The sequence below is a fragment of the Plectropomus leopardus genome, chromosome 16 (genome assembly GCF_026936395.1).
Source record: "Plectropomus leopardus strain MGB_pleo_1.0 chromosome 16, ASM2693639v1, whole genome shotgun sequence".
Taxonomy (NCBI): domain Eukaryota; kingdom Metazoa; phylum Chordata; class Actinopteri; order Perciformes; family Serranidae; genus Plectropomus; species Plectropomus leopardus.
This window is the reverse complement of record NC_142191.1, coordinates 785537-797500: the sequence shown is the minus strand read 5'-3', so window position 1 is coordinate 797500 and position 11964 is coordinate 785537. Positions and strand designations below refer to the sequence as shown.

Here is an 11964-nt window from a genome sequence, read left to right as displayed (position 1 = left end):
TTCGTGTCCGGCGGCTCGCTCTTCTACCGGCTGCTGCGGTACGACTCCCGCCGGGACGAGTGGGAGGAGTGTCCGTTCAACGAGAGCCGCCGCCGCTCCACCGACATGGTGGCGCACCGCAGCCTCGTTTACCGCTTCGATGTGGACCGGGAGCGCGCGGCGGTCAATGTGTACAAGTACAACACGGTGGTGAAGGCGTGGCACGGCGGCGCGTCTTTTCCGCTCCGCGACCCGCTGCCGTTCCGCTGCGCGGTGCTCGGGGACCGGATCTACTGCGTCAACCGGAACCAGACTCTGCAGTTTGAGGTGCGCGAGGACCGAGAGGGCTTCCTGCCGGAGGAGCTGCCCGCCCCCCCGGACAGCAGAGGAGCCCCGGTCCCCTTCGTGCTCTGTCTGACCCGGGACAAGCGGTCTGACCCGGGACAAGCGGTCTGACCCGGGACAGATCCAGGACTGGGATCTCATCAGCTGTGCCTTTTTCTTTGAGTTTTTGGGGAATCGATGAAACCAAACATTTTCACTTGTTGCTGCATGAAAATCTGATTTCTGAGATTAAAGCTGTTGCTGGTTAACCCTTTAAAACCTGCAGCTTCGTCACTTCTCTGCTGCTATTAAGACGCCTTTCACAAATATTTAACCCTTTGAACTCCGAGCACATTCGTTTGTCTTTCACAAAGATGGAAAAAAGGCAACTTGAAAACAAATGTTCCACAAATTGCAAAAGTAGAAGATATTGCCCCCAAATTAGCAAGAACCTGGTAGATTTTGATAGGGAAAACCATATTTCTAATCATCTTAATTACATATTTGATTTTTTTTTTTTTTTTTGCATTATTATAATTTTTTAGCACTCTTTCCAAATTGTTCCACAAACTGGAAGAATTTATTAGGTTTTAATAATATAATAAAAGTTTTATTCTTATTTTTTAAAAAATCTACAGGAAAATGGCGAGGAAAAAACGTATAAAGATCATAATTAAATCTTTTAAATTGTGTCCCGAAATAATTGTAATCAGGTCATTTCCTTTTTTTATTTTTTCATGATTATTATTATTATGTTACTAAATTACTAATTGTGTTACAAAATTATTATAATATTTTACAGGTCAGTTCCTCTGTATTTTTCATTATTATTATTATTAATGTATTATTTTTAGGTAATTTCTTCTTTCTTTTTTCACTGTGTTGATGTTTTAAAATGAATCAGGTGGGTTTGCTCAGAGTTCAAAGGGTTAAATCTCAGCGGTTGGAAGTGAATGAATGTTAATATTTGATGCAGTTTGTGATTCAGAGCTAAAAGTCTGTCTGATGTTTCTGACGTCGTGTTATTTATCTCATCGTCAGAAAAGAAAATAAAGTTTTCAAACTGAACTTTGAGTTTGACTGAAGTCATCAGATGAGCTGAGAGAAAACTCACCAAACCCAAAAATAACTTTGACTTTAACATTTTTCACAACTTATTTAACCCTTAATTTCATCCAAAAATATAGGGAAAATGATATATAAATTAGTAATAAATAAATAACTACATTGAAAAATAAATAAAATGATAAATACATATTTACATTCAATATATATGTTTATATATTTATATAAAATTTTTAGCACTTTTTTTGTTTTTTGGGTCATTTTCCTGTTTTTTTTCACTCACACACACACACACACACACACACACACACACACACACACACACACACACACACACACACACAGACTGTAAAAGGTTGTGTAAAGTTCAGCAAACAGCTAAAACAAACACACTCTGAGTTACCTGCACATGACATCATCGTCCGAAGAGTGACATCATCACCTCTCAGTCTCGGTCAGGTAGTTCTTGGCCCCGCCCCCTGTCAGTCTGACTCACCTGTAACACAATAAAAGAAGTTACAGCTCATCCTGCTGTCATTAAACACATTACTGGTTTTATTTATGAAAAGAAGAAAAAACACCGTAGAGTTAGTTTTTCTTTACATTTTTATGTCTTTGAGAAAAAAAACAACAATAATATTTATTCAGACGGGAAACTCACCTGTTCAGTCTGCATCCTGGACCCTAAAATAAAATAAAATAAAGTAAAACCCATCTCGTATTTGCTCTAAATGCAGCAGCTGAAGCAGTTTATAAAGTTGATGTATTTGTGAGATTCACTCAGCTGAACGCTCTTATTGTGAAGGTGAAAGCTGCACTTTAATTAATATATAAAGAAACTGCAGCGTTTTAGTGAGACTGAACCTTCCAGTCTTTACCATCACACACACACACACACACACACAATCTAAACACACACACACACACACAATCTAAACACACACACACACACTCTAAACACACACACACACACACACACACACACACACAATCTAAACACACACACACACACACACACACAATACAAACACACACACACACACACACACACACACACACACTCTCACCACACACACACACACACACACACACACACACACACACACAAAATCTAAACACACACACACACACACACACACACACACACAATCTAAACACACACACACACACAATCTAAACACACACACACACACACACACACACACACACACAATATACACACACACACACACACACACACACACACACACACACACACACACACACACACACACACACACACAAAATCTAAACACACACACACACACTCTCTCTTTGAATACACACACACACACACACACTGTGAACACACACGGGGCATTTGGCAATTAAAAGGATTGCAGTGTATCAGGGAACTAAAGCCCAGGGCTTTTGTTCCCAGTTTAGTTTAGTTCACCACTTTGCTCGTTTCGGTTCCCTAATGTCCTGCATTTGTTTCAGTTCCCTAATGCTGAGGGAATGGCATTTGGGAACTAAAATGAGTGCAGGGCATCAGAGAAGTAAAGGGAGCAGGAGGATTTGGGAACTAAAGTCAGCATGGGGCACTGGAGAACTTAAATAGGTGGGGCATTAGGGAACTAAAATTAGCACAGGGCATTCGGCAATTTAAAGGACAGTGGTGTATCGGGGAACTAAAATGAGTGCAGGGCTTTAGGGAACTGAAGTAAGTGCAGGGTATTAGGGACCTAAATGTGTTGCTGAACCTAAATGTGTCTGGGACCTAAAATGGAATCAGGATGTTTGGGAACTAAAGTTAGAGCTCTTCTCGTGTTTTGTTTTTGATTTTACTGCTGAGCCAAAAGTCTCATTTTAAACTCCACAGTGACGCTTCATGTCAGAGTTTTAAAACCGTCAAAAACAGTCAACAGACAAAAAAATATTATTTCCTTCAGATCACTGAAGATCCTTCAAAATAAAGAATAGTTTCAAAATAAAACCAGTGATCTTTAAGTTTTTCTTTAAGCTGCCGACTTCGAGATCGCTCCGTTAAATCAGCAATCTTTGTGTCTTCCAGTGTTGAGACAAATACAAAAACGTCGGTAAATTTAACACCATAATTTCACATATAAATGATAAACATCTGTAATTAAAAAAACAAACATTTATTCTGTAAAGTTTTTCCACGTTACAAAAATAAACAGAAATAACTGAAGTTTTACAGGACGAAGAAACAAACTAAAGAGGAAGTCAAACCGTTAAGTCAGAAATAAGAAGATGAAAGTTTCACTGCGGGTCACTGAGAGTTCAGTGGGACGTTTTAAATCTTAATTAAATCCAAAACCGGCTGATCTTCAGTTAAAAAAAACAAAAAAAACCTCTCAGCAGTTTTTAATCCCGAAACTCATCTGATGAAGTTTGAAGAGAGAAAAGCTGCTGCAGCGTCGCAGCAAATCACAGCTGGAGACGAAAATCCAACAGAAAATAAATCCCAAAAATACTGGAACTAAAATCTACTGTTTCAATATTTATCTTCTAAAGAAAAGTTTGTATATTCTGTTTTATTTTGAAGGTCTGCATGCTTCCGTCTTCACCGAGTCCTTTTTCTACTTCCTTGTTTGTTTAAATTAAATTTCGAAGATATTGTTTTTCAAAAAAATGTATCACAGCTCGAGTTCAGGAAAGATGGAGGTCGTCCTTCAGTTTAACAATAAATTAATAATGACTGGAAGCACGAGGAACTAAATTTGGCACAGCGCATTAGGGAACTAAAATATGAGAAAAGCATTCAGGAAACAAAATTAGCACAGGGCTTTAGGGAACTAAAATTAGTACAGCACATTGGGGAACCAAAATAATAAAAACATTCAGAAACCAAAATTACTAAAGGGTATTATGTAACTAAAACAAGAGATAAGAATTTGGGAACTAAAATTAGCACGGGGCTTTAGGGAACTAAAATAAAAGATAAGCATTTGGGAACTAAAAGAAGCACAAGGCAATAGGGAACTAAAGTAAGAGAGAAGCATTAGGAACTGAAATCAGCACAGGGCTTTAGGGAACTACAACAAGTGAGAAGCTTTAAGAAACAAAAATTAGCGCTGGTATTAGGGAACTAAAATAAGTGAGAAGCAATTCACAGGACTGCAGTGTATCAGGGAACTAAAGCACAGGAATTTGGTTCCCAGTTTATATATATAAATAACTTTTGTAAAATTGTCAAGGATTCACTAATTCCATGTCATTTCCAGCGTTTCCAGGACCCTGCCTTCTGAACTGAACCAAAAACCACCATCTTTCCTGAACGTAACCAAAAAGGTTCCGAATCCTAAACGAACACCCTGACCTCTGATCTCTGACCTCTGACCTGACACCACATGTCCTTGAACATCAGTCGGAGGAGTCTCGAGGAGCTAGCAGGCGGCGCTGCAGTTGCTATGGAAACCAGCTGGTTGATAAATTGGAGTAAATTTGGTGACCTTGGACTCGTTTGTTTTTGGACTCGTTGAAGCAATGTTACGTCCTCGTCTTCGTCTCTCACGTTTCATTTAAACATTTCTTAAGTCTCTGCAGGATTTCATTGTAAAAACATTAAAGAGAAGAAAGACAACTTGTGATGTTTTTTTAAAACAGTGATGTTTTAAATCATTTTGACGGCGTCAGACTCATCGTGTGACCGAAGCAACGACAGAACGAGTCCGGTTCAGAGACCGGCCGCCTCGGCTCCAGACATTTTTGGGGGTTTACGAGGGAAGTTTCTGGTCCATGGCTGAACACGCTGGGTGTCCTCACATGGTGAAAGACGAACCGTTCTCGCTGGACCCGTCCACTGAGCGTCGGCTGGACACGAAGAACTCGGTGGTGACCCTGGAGAAGCGCCGTGGGGCAATGTACCTCTTCCCCAGACACCACAGGTCCTGGACGATCCTCCTGAAGTGGTTTCTGAACTTCACGCCAACGAAGGCGTACAGCACCGGGTTCAGGCAGCAGTGCAGGTAGGCGACGGTCTGCGTCACCGTCTTCACCAACTGCAAGACATCGGACTCCTCGCACGTATGCAGCTGGAACATGGTGGCGGTTTCGTAGAGCAGTGTGATGTTGTAGGGCAGGTGGCAAACGATGAATACCGCCACCACTGCCAGCACCACCCGCACCGCCTTGTGTCGCTGGAAGTTTTTGGCCTTCATCAGCGTGATGATGACGGCAGTGTAGCAGAAGACCATGACGAGCAGTGGCAGGAAGAAGCCCACGGCCAGCTGCGTGCTGGGGACCGCCACCTTGGTCCTCCACGCCGTGCTGTTGTCCATGAACCTGAACTCGCAGACGTACTGCGGCGGCGTGGGCGTCCCCTCCTCCTCCTCCTCCTCCTCGAACAGGAAGGCGTCCTTCATGTGGGACGGCTCGTACCAGTTGTAGAAGTAGAAGGTGGGGACGGACAGCAGCAGGGCGGCGGCCCAGACGATGGCGCAGATGACGCGGCTGTACGGCAGCGAGCGCAGCCGGAAGCTGCGGCGGGCCTGCACGATGGCGATGTAGCGGTCGGTGCTGATGCAGGCGAGCAGCAGCATGCCGCTGTACAGGTTGACGCTGTAGGAGCCGCGCAGCAGCTTGCACGCCAACGGCCCCATCGACCACGACGACAGCTCATTGTAGACGATGAGAGGCAGCGCCGCCACGAACAGCAGGTCAGCGATGGCGACGTTGAGCAGGTAGACGTCCGTCATGGACTTGGTCCTCTTGTAAAAGGCATAGGTGACGATCACAAGGCAGTTCCCCACCAGGCCCAGGATGCAGATGATGGAGTGCACGTACGGGCCCATCACCTTCTCCACGCTCTGGTTGTTCTGGTGCGAACACGGTCCCACGTAGTCATAGTCAAGGTAAGTGTCGTTTATCTCGTAATCTGATTGGTTGACGTCCATCTTCCTCTTCTACTGTAAAAAAAAAAAAAAGAACAGCAAGAACGTCAGACGGTGCAGCGACAATCTCTGTTCGGTAAAACTGAAATGTTGACAAGAGACTTCGATTTCAGGAATGAAAAGAGGAATTCAAATCTGGCCCCTGAGAGGGCCCCTGAGAGGGCCCCTGAGAGGGCCCCTGAGAGGGCCCCTGGTGGCCCCCGAACATTTTCTAACTGAGAGTAAAATAAAGTGACTGACTCCGTGAATCATTTTTGTCCTTTTAGTCTCCATAAAGTGTCAGAGACATAAAACAGCATCAAAATAGAGCTTGTTGATCAAAAAGAGTCAGAGGAGGATCCCCCACACCCCCGACAGAGGACACAGCTGAGACACTGATGTCCTAAAATACCAGAAATGTCCCGAAATACTAGAAACGTCCTAAAACTGTTGAAAATCAGAAGAATTGCAGTAAACAGCAAAGTATCTTTCTTGTGCAGTTGGTATAAATATTTGGAAACTGTCGGCTGCCACCTTGTTTCTTTTTTTTTACTTTTTACTATTAAGCACCTTTTTTGGTTGTTTTTTTTAATATTTATGTTGTTGTGTCCTGAAGACACCCGGCTGCTGTAACGATGCAAATGTCCTCACTGTGGGACAAATTTAGGATTATCTCGTCTGATCTTATCTTAAAGTTCAAGAATATAAAGATCAGACGCTCAGTCTGCTGATTTTGTTAATGTTAATGAAAGAAATGTTAATGTTTCTTTGTTTGTCTTTTTTGTATTTAAACTTGTTTCAGATGATAAAAGTTGTTTCATCGGTGTCTCAGTTTTCAGTCTGTTTTTCACTTTGACTCTCGGGAATTCTTTCTTTCTTTGATTTGGTCTGATGTAAAACCCATCAGACTCGCGGTGCTTCAGATATTTAAATGACCTGAAAGTGGCACGAACATCTCCGTGTCTGCGGTTCTGGGTTTGTTCAGCCGCTGTGCCCGTTGTGGTCGGCTGAGGCGCCGAGTGTTTGCTCTCAGGTGTGTAAACGCTGAGAGGAAGTGTGCAGAAAAACAGGTCAGTTCAGCCTGAAGCAGCCGCTGACCCAGTTCACATCTCTCCTCAGACGATCTGACGTTTGTTCTCAGAGTTCTCTGTGAAAACACTTTTCATGGTTTTCATGATTTCAGTCAGTGAGGGAACGACAGAGAGGGAAGGCATCGAGTCGCTGAGCTGAAAACTTCCCTCAAGTTTCAAGTTTGACGCAAAAACAGGAAAACAGATGACAGCAGTCAGGTGGATTTCAGGATGAATTTAAAATGTAGGCTCCGTATCGTGCTCAGTTCCTCTCGACAAACTTTTTAAACGATGGCCACGTTGTCTCTACGTTGGTCTGATGCTGAAGTTGAGTGTTTACTCTAAATTTAGGCAGACTCAAATATCCAGAGTCAGCTGGATTAAAACCTCAAGAGCTCAGAGGTCTTTGGGAAAATGATCTCTCCCCTTAATGCTCAAGTCGTATTACGACATGATGACGTACGTGCAAGAGGTAACCGTGCTCAGGCCCCGGTGGACCTGGAGCATGTGAGTGCAGGTCTGCAGGCTTTCTCCTGAGGGTGGTGTCATCAGCCTGCAGTTCATTTGTTTGTTTGTTTGTTTGTTTGTTTGTTTGTGTAGCTGCTGACAGTCTGGGATATGTCAGTGTGTGAGTGTAGCTGCTGACAGTCTGGGATATGTCAGTGTGTGAGTGTAGCTGCTGACAGTCTGGGATATGTCAGTGATCAGCAGCTACATTGACTGTGACAGGTCACCTAGTGGAAATAGCATGTATTTCCTCCATATGCCAAATATGGTCAAAATGACCTCATCAGGTGGAAAATAGTCAAAATGACAAATTCAGAGTCAAAAGCCCAGAATGACACCCAGAAATAATACAAGTCCTGTTTTTCTGCTCTGATGGCTGTGGGATCAAAAATGTCAGTTTGAATGGGTTTCAATGGAGCATTTTTGGACCTGAACAGTCTGAATGTAACTATTTAGTTTCCACAGTGTATTTTAGACTTATTGTAGGAGCTGAGCTGCAAATTCACTGATTACACTCAAATACACAATCTGGACTACATTTAGGACACATGCATCAACACACACACAGTTATCACAACATGACAGAAAAAAAGTCTGCAAACCAAGAAACTATTAAATCTTACAGAGAGGTAAATGTAGATTTCGTTGTGCATCTCTGACATGATAGCTGCATCAGGAAGCAGCTCAGTCACCACAAAAAATGTTGTTGTACACGTCTGTGAGCCGCACACGGGTAGGATCTTATTATGTAACAGATTATGTTGAAACTTGGTGTCACAACAGCGAGGTTAACGTGATCATGTTTAGGAACAATAGCTGGTTTTAGGTCGAAGTAACATCGTGTTTGGGCTTAAATGTGTTGGTGTCTCTGTGCTGCTCAAACACAGCAAGGACTCCTTAAAACACACACCAGCTGCATTAGCCGATGTTGAGCAGGTCAAACGTGTTGGATCTTTTTATGTTGTACTGTTGACTGCTCAGAGGTTGTGGATGCAAGAAAAATTAACGTCTGAACGGACAGTCGAGGCCAGTTCAAAACAGCGCCCCCCAGAGTGCTCCGTCTGCCCCACAGACGCCAGAGACATCGTTATCCCCCAAACATGATCGCTTTGAGCGGTTCTTGTCATTAAAGCAGATACTCAACCTGCACAAACATGTTTCTGGATTATAGGACATTGCTAGGATCTTAGGACATCAGTGTCTCAGCTGTGTCCTCTGTCGGGGGTGTGGGGGATCGACTTTCACTTTTTTAATCAACAAGCTCTATTTCGATGCTGTTTTATGAACTCTCAAACTTATGGAGACTAAAAGGACAGAAACAATTCAGTGTCAGTCACTTGTTTACTGTCAGTTAGAAAATGTTTGGGGGCCACCAGGGGCCCCATCAGGGGCCGTACCAGGGGCCCTATCAGGGACCCCATCAGGGGCCCTATCAGGGGCCCTATCAGGGGCCGTACCAGGGGCCAGCTTTGGCCCGCGCTGTAAATTGAGTATTAGTGCGATAGTGAATAAAAAGACACAAAACTGAGGTTGCTTATGAAAAAGTTTTGGATAAAAACATAAAACAGTTCAGACTAAAGGATGCGGACAATAAAGTCTCGTCTTGTCTCGTCTTATAGCGACGAGACAGGTGTGTTTTCTGCTCTCAGTTAAAATGTGGGACAGTAAATGAGGAGCCGTTCTTTCTGTCTGCAGATAAAAGCTGATCTTACAGGAGGAATAAACAGTTTTTTCTCCTGAAGTTCCTCAAACGTCTGGTTGTTCCTGCTCCGGACTTCTGCTGTCAGAGAGGACGGCAGCAGCTCAGTTTGTCCTCTGAGACTTCCCGTATTTCAAATGTCAGCAGAAGTCAAACAAACAGGTGCGACAGCAAACACCAGAAAGCGTCGTGAAATCTTGTTCTTTTGTCATCGAAATCAAACTTTACATCAGAGACACAAAACAGGCTGGTAACCGTGGAAACGTAACGGTCGGAAGAGTTGCGGCCGTGATCGTATCTGAGAGTGCGGGAACATTTTGGACGGTAAAATCACGTGTTGATCCTCGTGACGGCTCAGGAGGAAACCAGACAAACAGTTCGTGCTCGTAGTCGAATCGTTGATTCATAGAACACGAGAAGACATCAAACTGCAATTTTTAAAAAAATGTCACGCTCACCTGAAGATCTCTTTATTGATTCAAAATTAACCCCTTAGGGCCTGCTGTAATACACACACACTCACACCGCTCTGTGCCCAAAATGCACGTGTCAAAGTCAGGCGATACAAAATAACCAACAGTCATGATTTCCTACTTTCATTGAGTTTATTTATTAACCAACATCAGCCCTAATCAGTAATATCAAATATTCATTCATTTTCAGAATTTTAACCCTTTAAATTCCAGGTTTTTGTCATGATAACACTATGTTTTTAGATGGAATAATGAATGATGTTGAGTCTCCTCCTCAGTGTGTGAGTGTAGCTGCTGACAGTCTGGGATATGTCAGTGTGTGAGTGTAGCTGCTGACAGTCTGGGATATGTCAGTGTGTGAGTGTAGCTGCTGACAGTCTGGGATATGTCAGTGTGTGAGTGTAGCTGCTGACAGTCTGGGATATGTCAGTGATCAGCAGCTACATTGACTGTGACAGGTCACCGAGTGGAAACAGCATGTATTTCCTCCAGATGCCAAATATGGTCAAATCTATTTATTGATAGGGTGATTTTTTTTCATGTTTAACATTTGAATTCACATTCAGATTTTAAAGCTGCGATACTTTTGACTTCTGATTTCAGATCAGAATAATCATCTCAAACATCAGTGACTCTGAGGAAATGTCCGTTTGTTTCAGGACTGAATTCAAGGTTTTACTTTTTACTTTTAAAGCTCTTCATGGCCCCTGAATATATATATATATATATATATATACAAAGAAGACGGGATTATGGGCTGAGTAACCAAGAGAGAAAAAAAGACAGATTAATAGATTTAGAAGATTTTTTTTTAAGTGAAGGAAAATGTCCAGTGAAGTTAATTCATAATTAAATATTTAAAATCATTTTACAGATTTATAATAATTGTTTTGCTTTTGTTTTTTAAAGTAATTTTTCACTCTTTTATTTTTTTAAACAAATTTTCTGGTAATTTTCTTTTACTTTTCACAGATTTTTTGCCAACTTCTGGGTCATTTGTTCTTTTGTTCCTCATTAACTTCTTTTTATGTTTTTGAATAAAATAAAGCCAGTCTGCGCAGGTTTCAAAGGGTTAATTACATAATTAGACTGTATTTTCCATCTTTGCTGCAGTTTTGTGTGAAATGAAGTAAAAGCCCGTCACATACAGACGCCTGCTGACTTCACTGAAGTTTTTCGTCAGTTTAAGAGGCTGAACGTGTGTTTGGAGGAGTACATCATCATTTTTTCACACCCTGCAGATTTTCAAGATAAAATGACACAAAAGCGACTCGCTGATGTTTATCTGACCACAGATTTACATCACGTGAGATTTCTCTGATTCTGTCAGGCTGAAGTTAAACTAAACAATCACAGAAAAACTGATTCAAATTTCAGCTCAGATTTTCAAAACTTCTCCGAAAGAAAAAGAGAGAGAAAATGAGAAGTGGACGGAGGCGGACGGACGGACGTCTGTGAGAAAGAAACAAAAAACACAATAAAAGTAGAACTAAAAAGCAGAACTCACCGAGCCGAGCTTTGGGTCGAGCTGCTGGTTTGAAGATGATGAAGATGATCTGGAGGACGTGATGATGGTGGTGAGGCGGCTGAACGACATCAAACTGCTGATAAAAGGGAAACGTGTGTGTGTGTGTTTCTGAAAGTGTTCCTCTTTCACCTCCACTCTCTCTGTTTCAGCTCCTCTCACATTAAAAATAGTTTTTTCTGAAAGCCGCCGTGTGAACGCTGTGAGGGCGACGCGCTCAGCTGCTGCAGCAGCACAACAAACACACAGAATCACACAACATTTTAAATACAATTAAAACACACTAATATGTAACCGCCAATAAAAGGTTTCTCTTTCTGTAGGTTTGTGGTTTAAAGTCTGCGAGACGATTCAAACAGGAAGCGCTAAAAAGCTGTTTCAGCTCAGTTTCAACAGTCACAGTTTGAGAAAAATGTAAACAAAAATTAAGGGTTAAAATGACCAACAA

At 42.3% G+C, this 11964-nt stretch overlaps 2 protein-coding genes across 3 annotated transcripts in view; one reads left to right on the top strand and one right to left on the bottom strand.

Annotated features, from left to right (window-relative positions):
- Positions 1 to 1371, top strand: part of LOC121939327 (kelch repeat and BTB domain-containing protein 11-like) — a 2865-nt gene extending 1494 nt beyond the window's left edge. The window contains exon 1 of the mRNA XM_042482369.2: positions 1 to 1371. This exon is cut by the window's left edge and continues 1494 nt beyond it. Coding sequence (XP_042338303.2) covers positions 1 to 435 — 435 coding nt within the window. The 3' untranslated portion in view covers positions 436 to 1371.
- A 2117-nt stretch (positions 1372 to 3488) lies between these two features.
- On the bottom strand, positions 3489 to 11639 carry ccr6a (chemokine (C-C motif) receptor 6a). 2 transcript variants are annotated; one of them, XM_088089836.1, is made up of 2 exons: positions 11499 to 11639; positions 3489 to 6278 (listed from the first exon to the last, which is right to left on the bottom strand). In XM_088089836.1, the coding sequence occupies exon 2, from the start codon at positions 6264 to 6266 to the stop codon at positions 5133 to 5135; it is 1134 nt and encodes a 377-aa protein (XP_087945962.1). In that variant the 5' UTR covers positions 6267 to 6278; positions 11499 to 11639; the 3' UTR covers positions 3489 to 5132. The 2 variants fall into 2 exon arrangements, with proteins under 2 accessions (XP_087945962.1, XP_087945961.1); XM_088089835.1 differs by having other exon boundaries at positions 3489 to 6275; positions 11499 to 11628.
- Positions 11640 to 11964: the final 325 nt, after the last annotated feature.

What these genes read in the sequence shown, in the direction of transcription:
- ccr6a (XM_088089835.1), bottom strand. Translation starts at nt 11,588, where the DNA reads ATGTCGTTCAGCCGCCTCACCACCATCATCACGTCCTCCAGATCATCT. An exon ending in TCGACCCAAAGCTCGGCTCG is followed by an intron (nt 6,276 to 11,498) that starts GTGAGTTCTGCT and finishes TTTTTACAGTAG; the next exon opens with AAGAGGAAGATGGACGTCAA.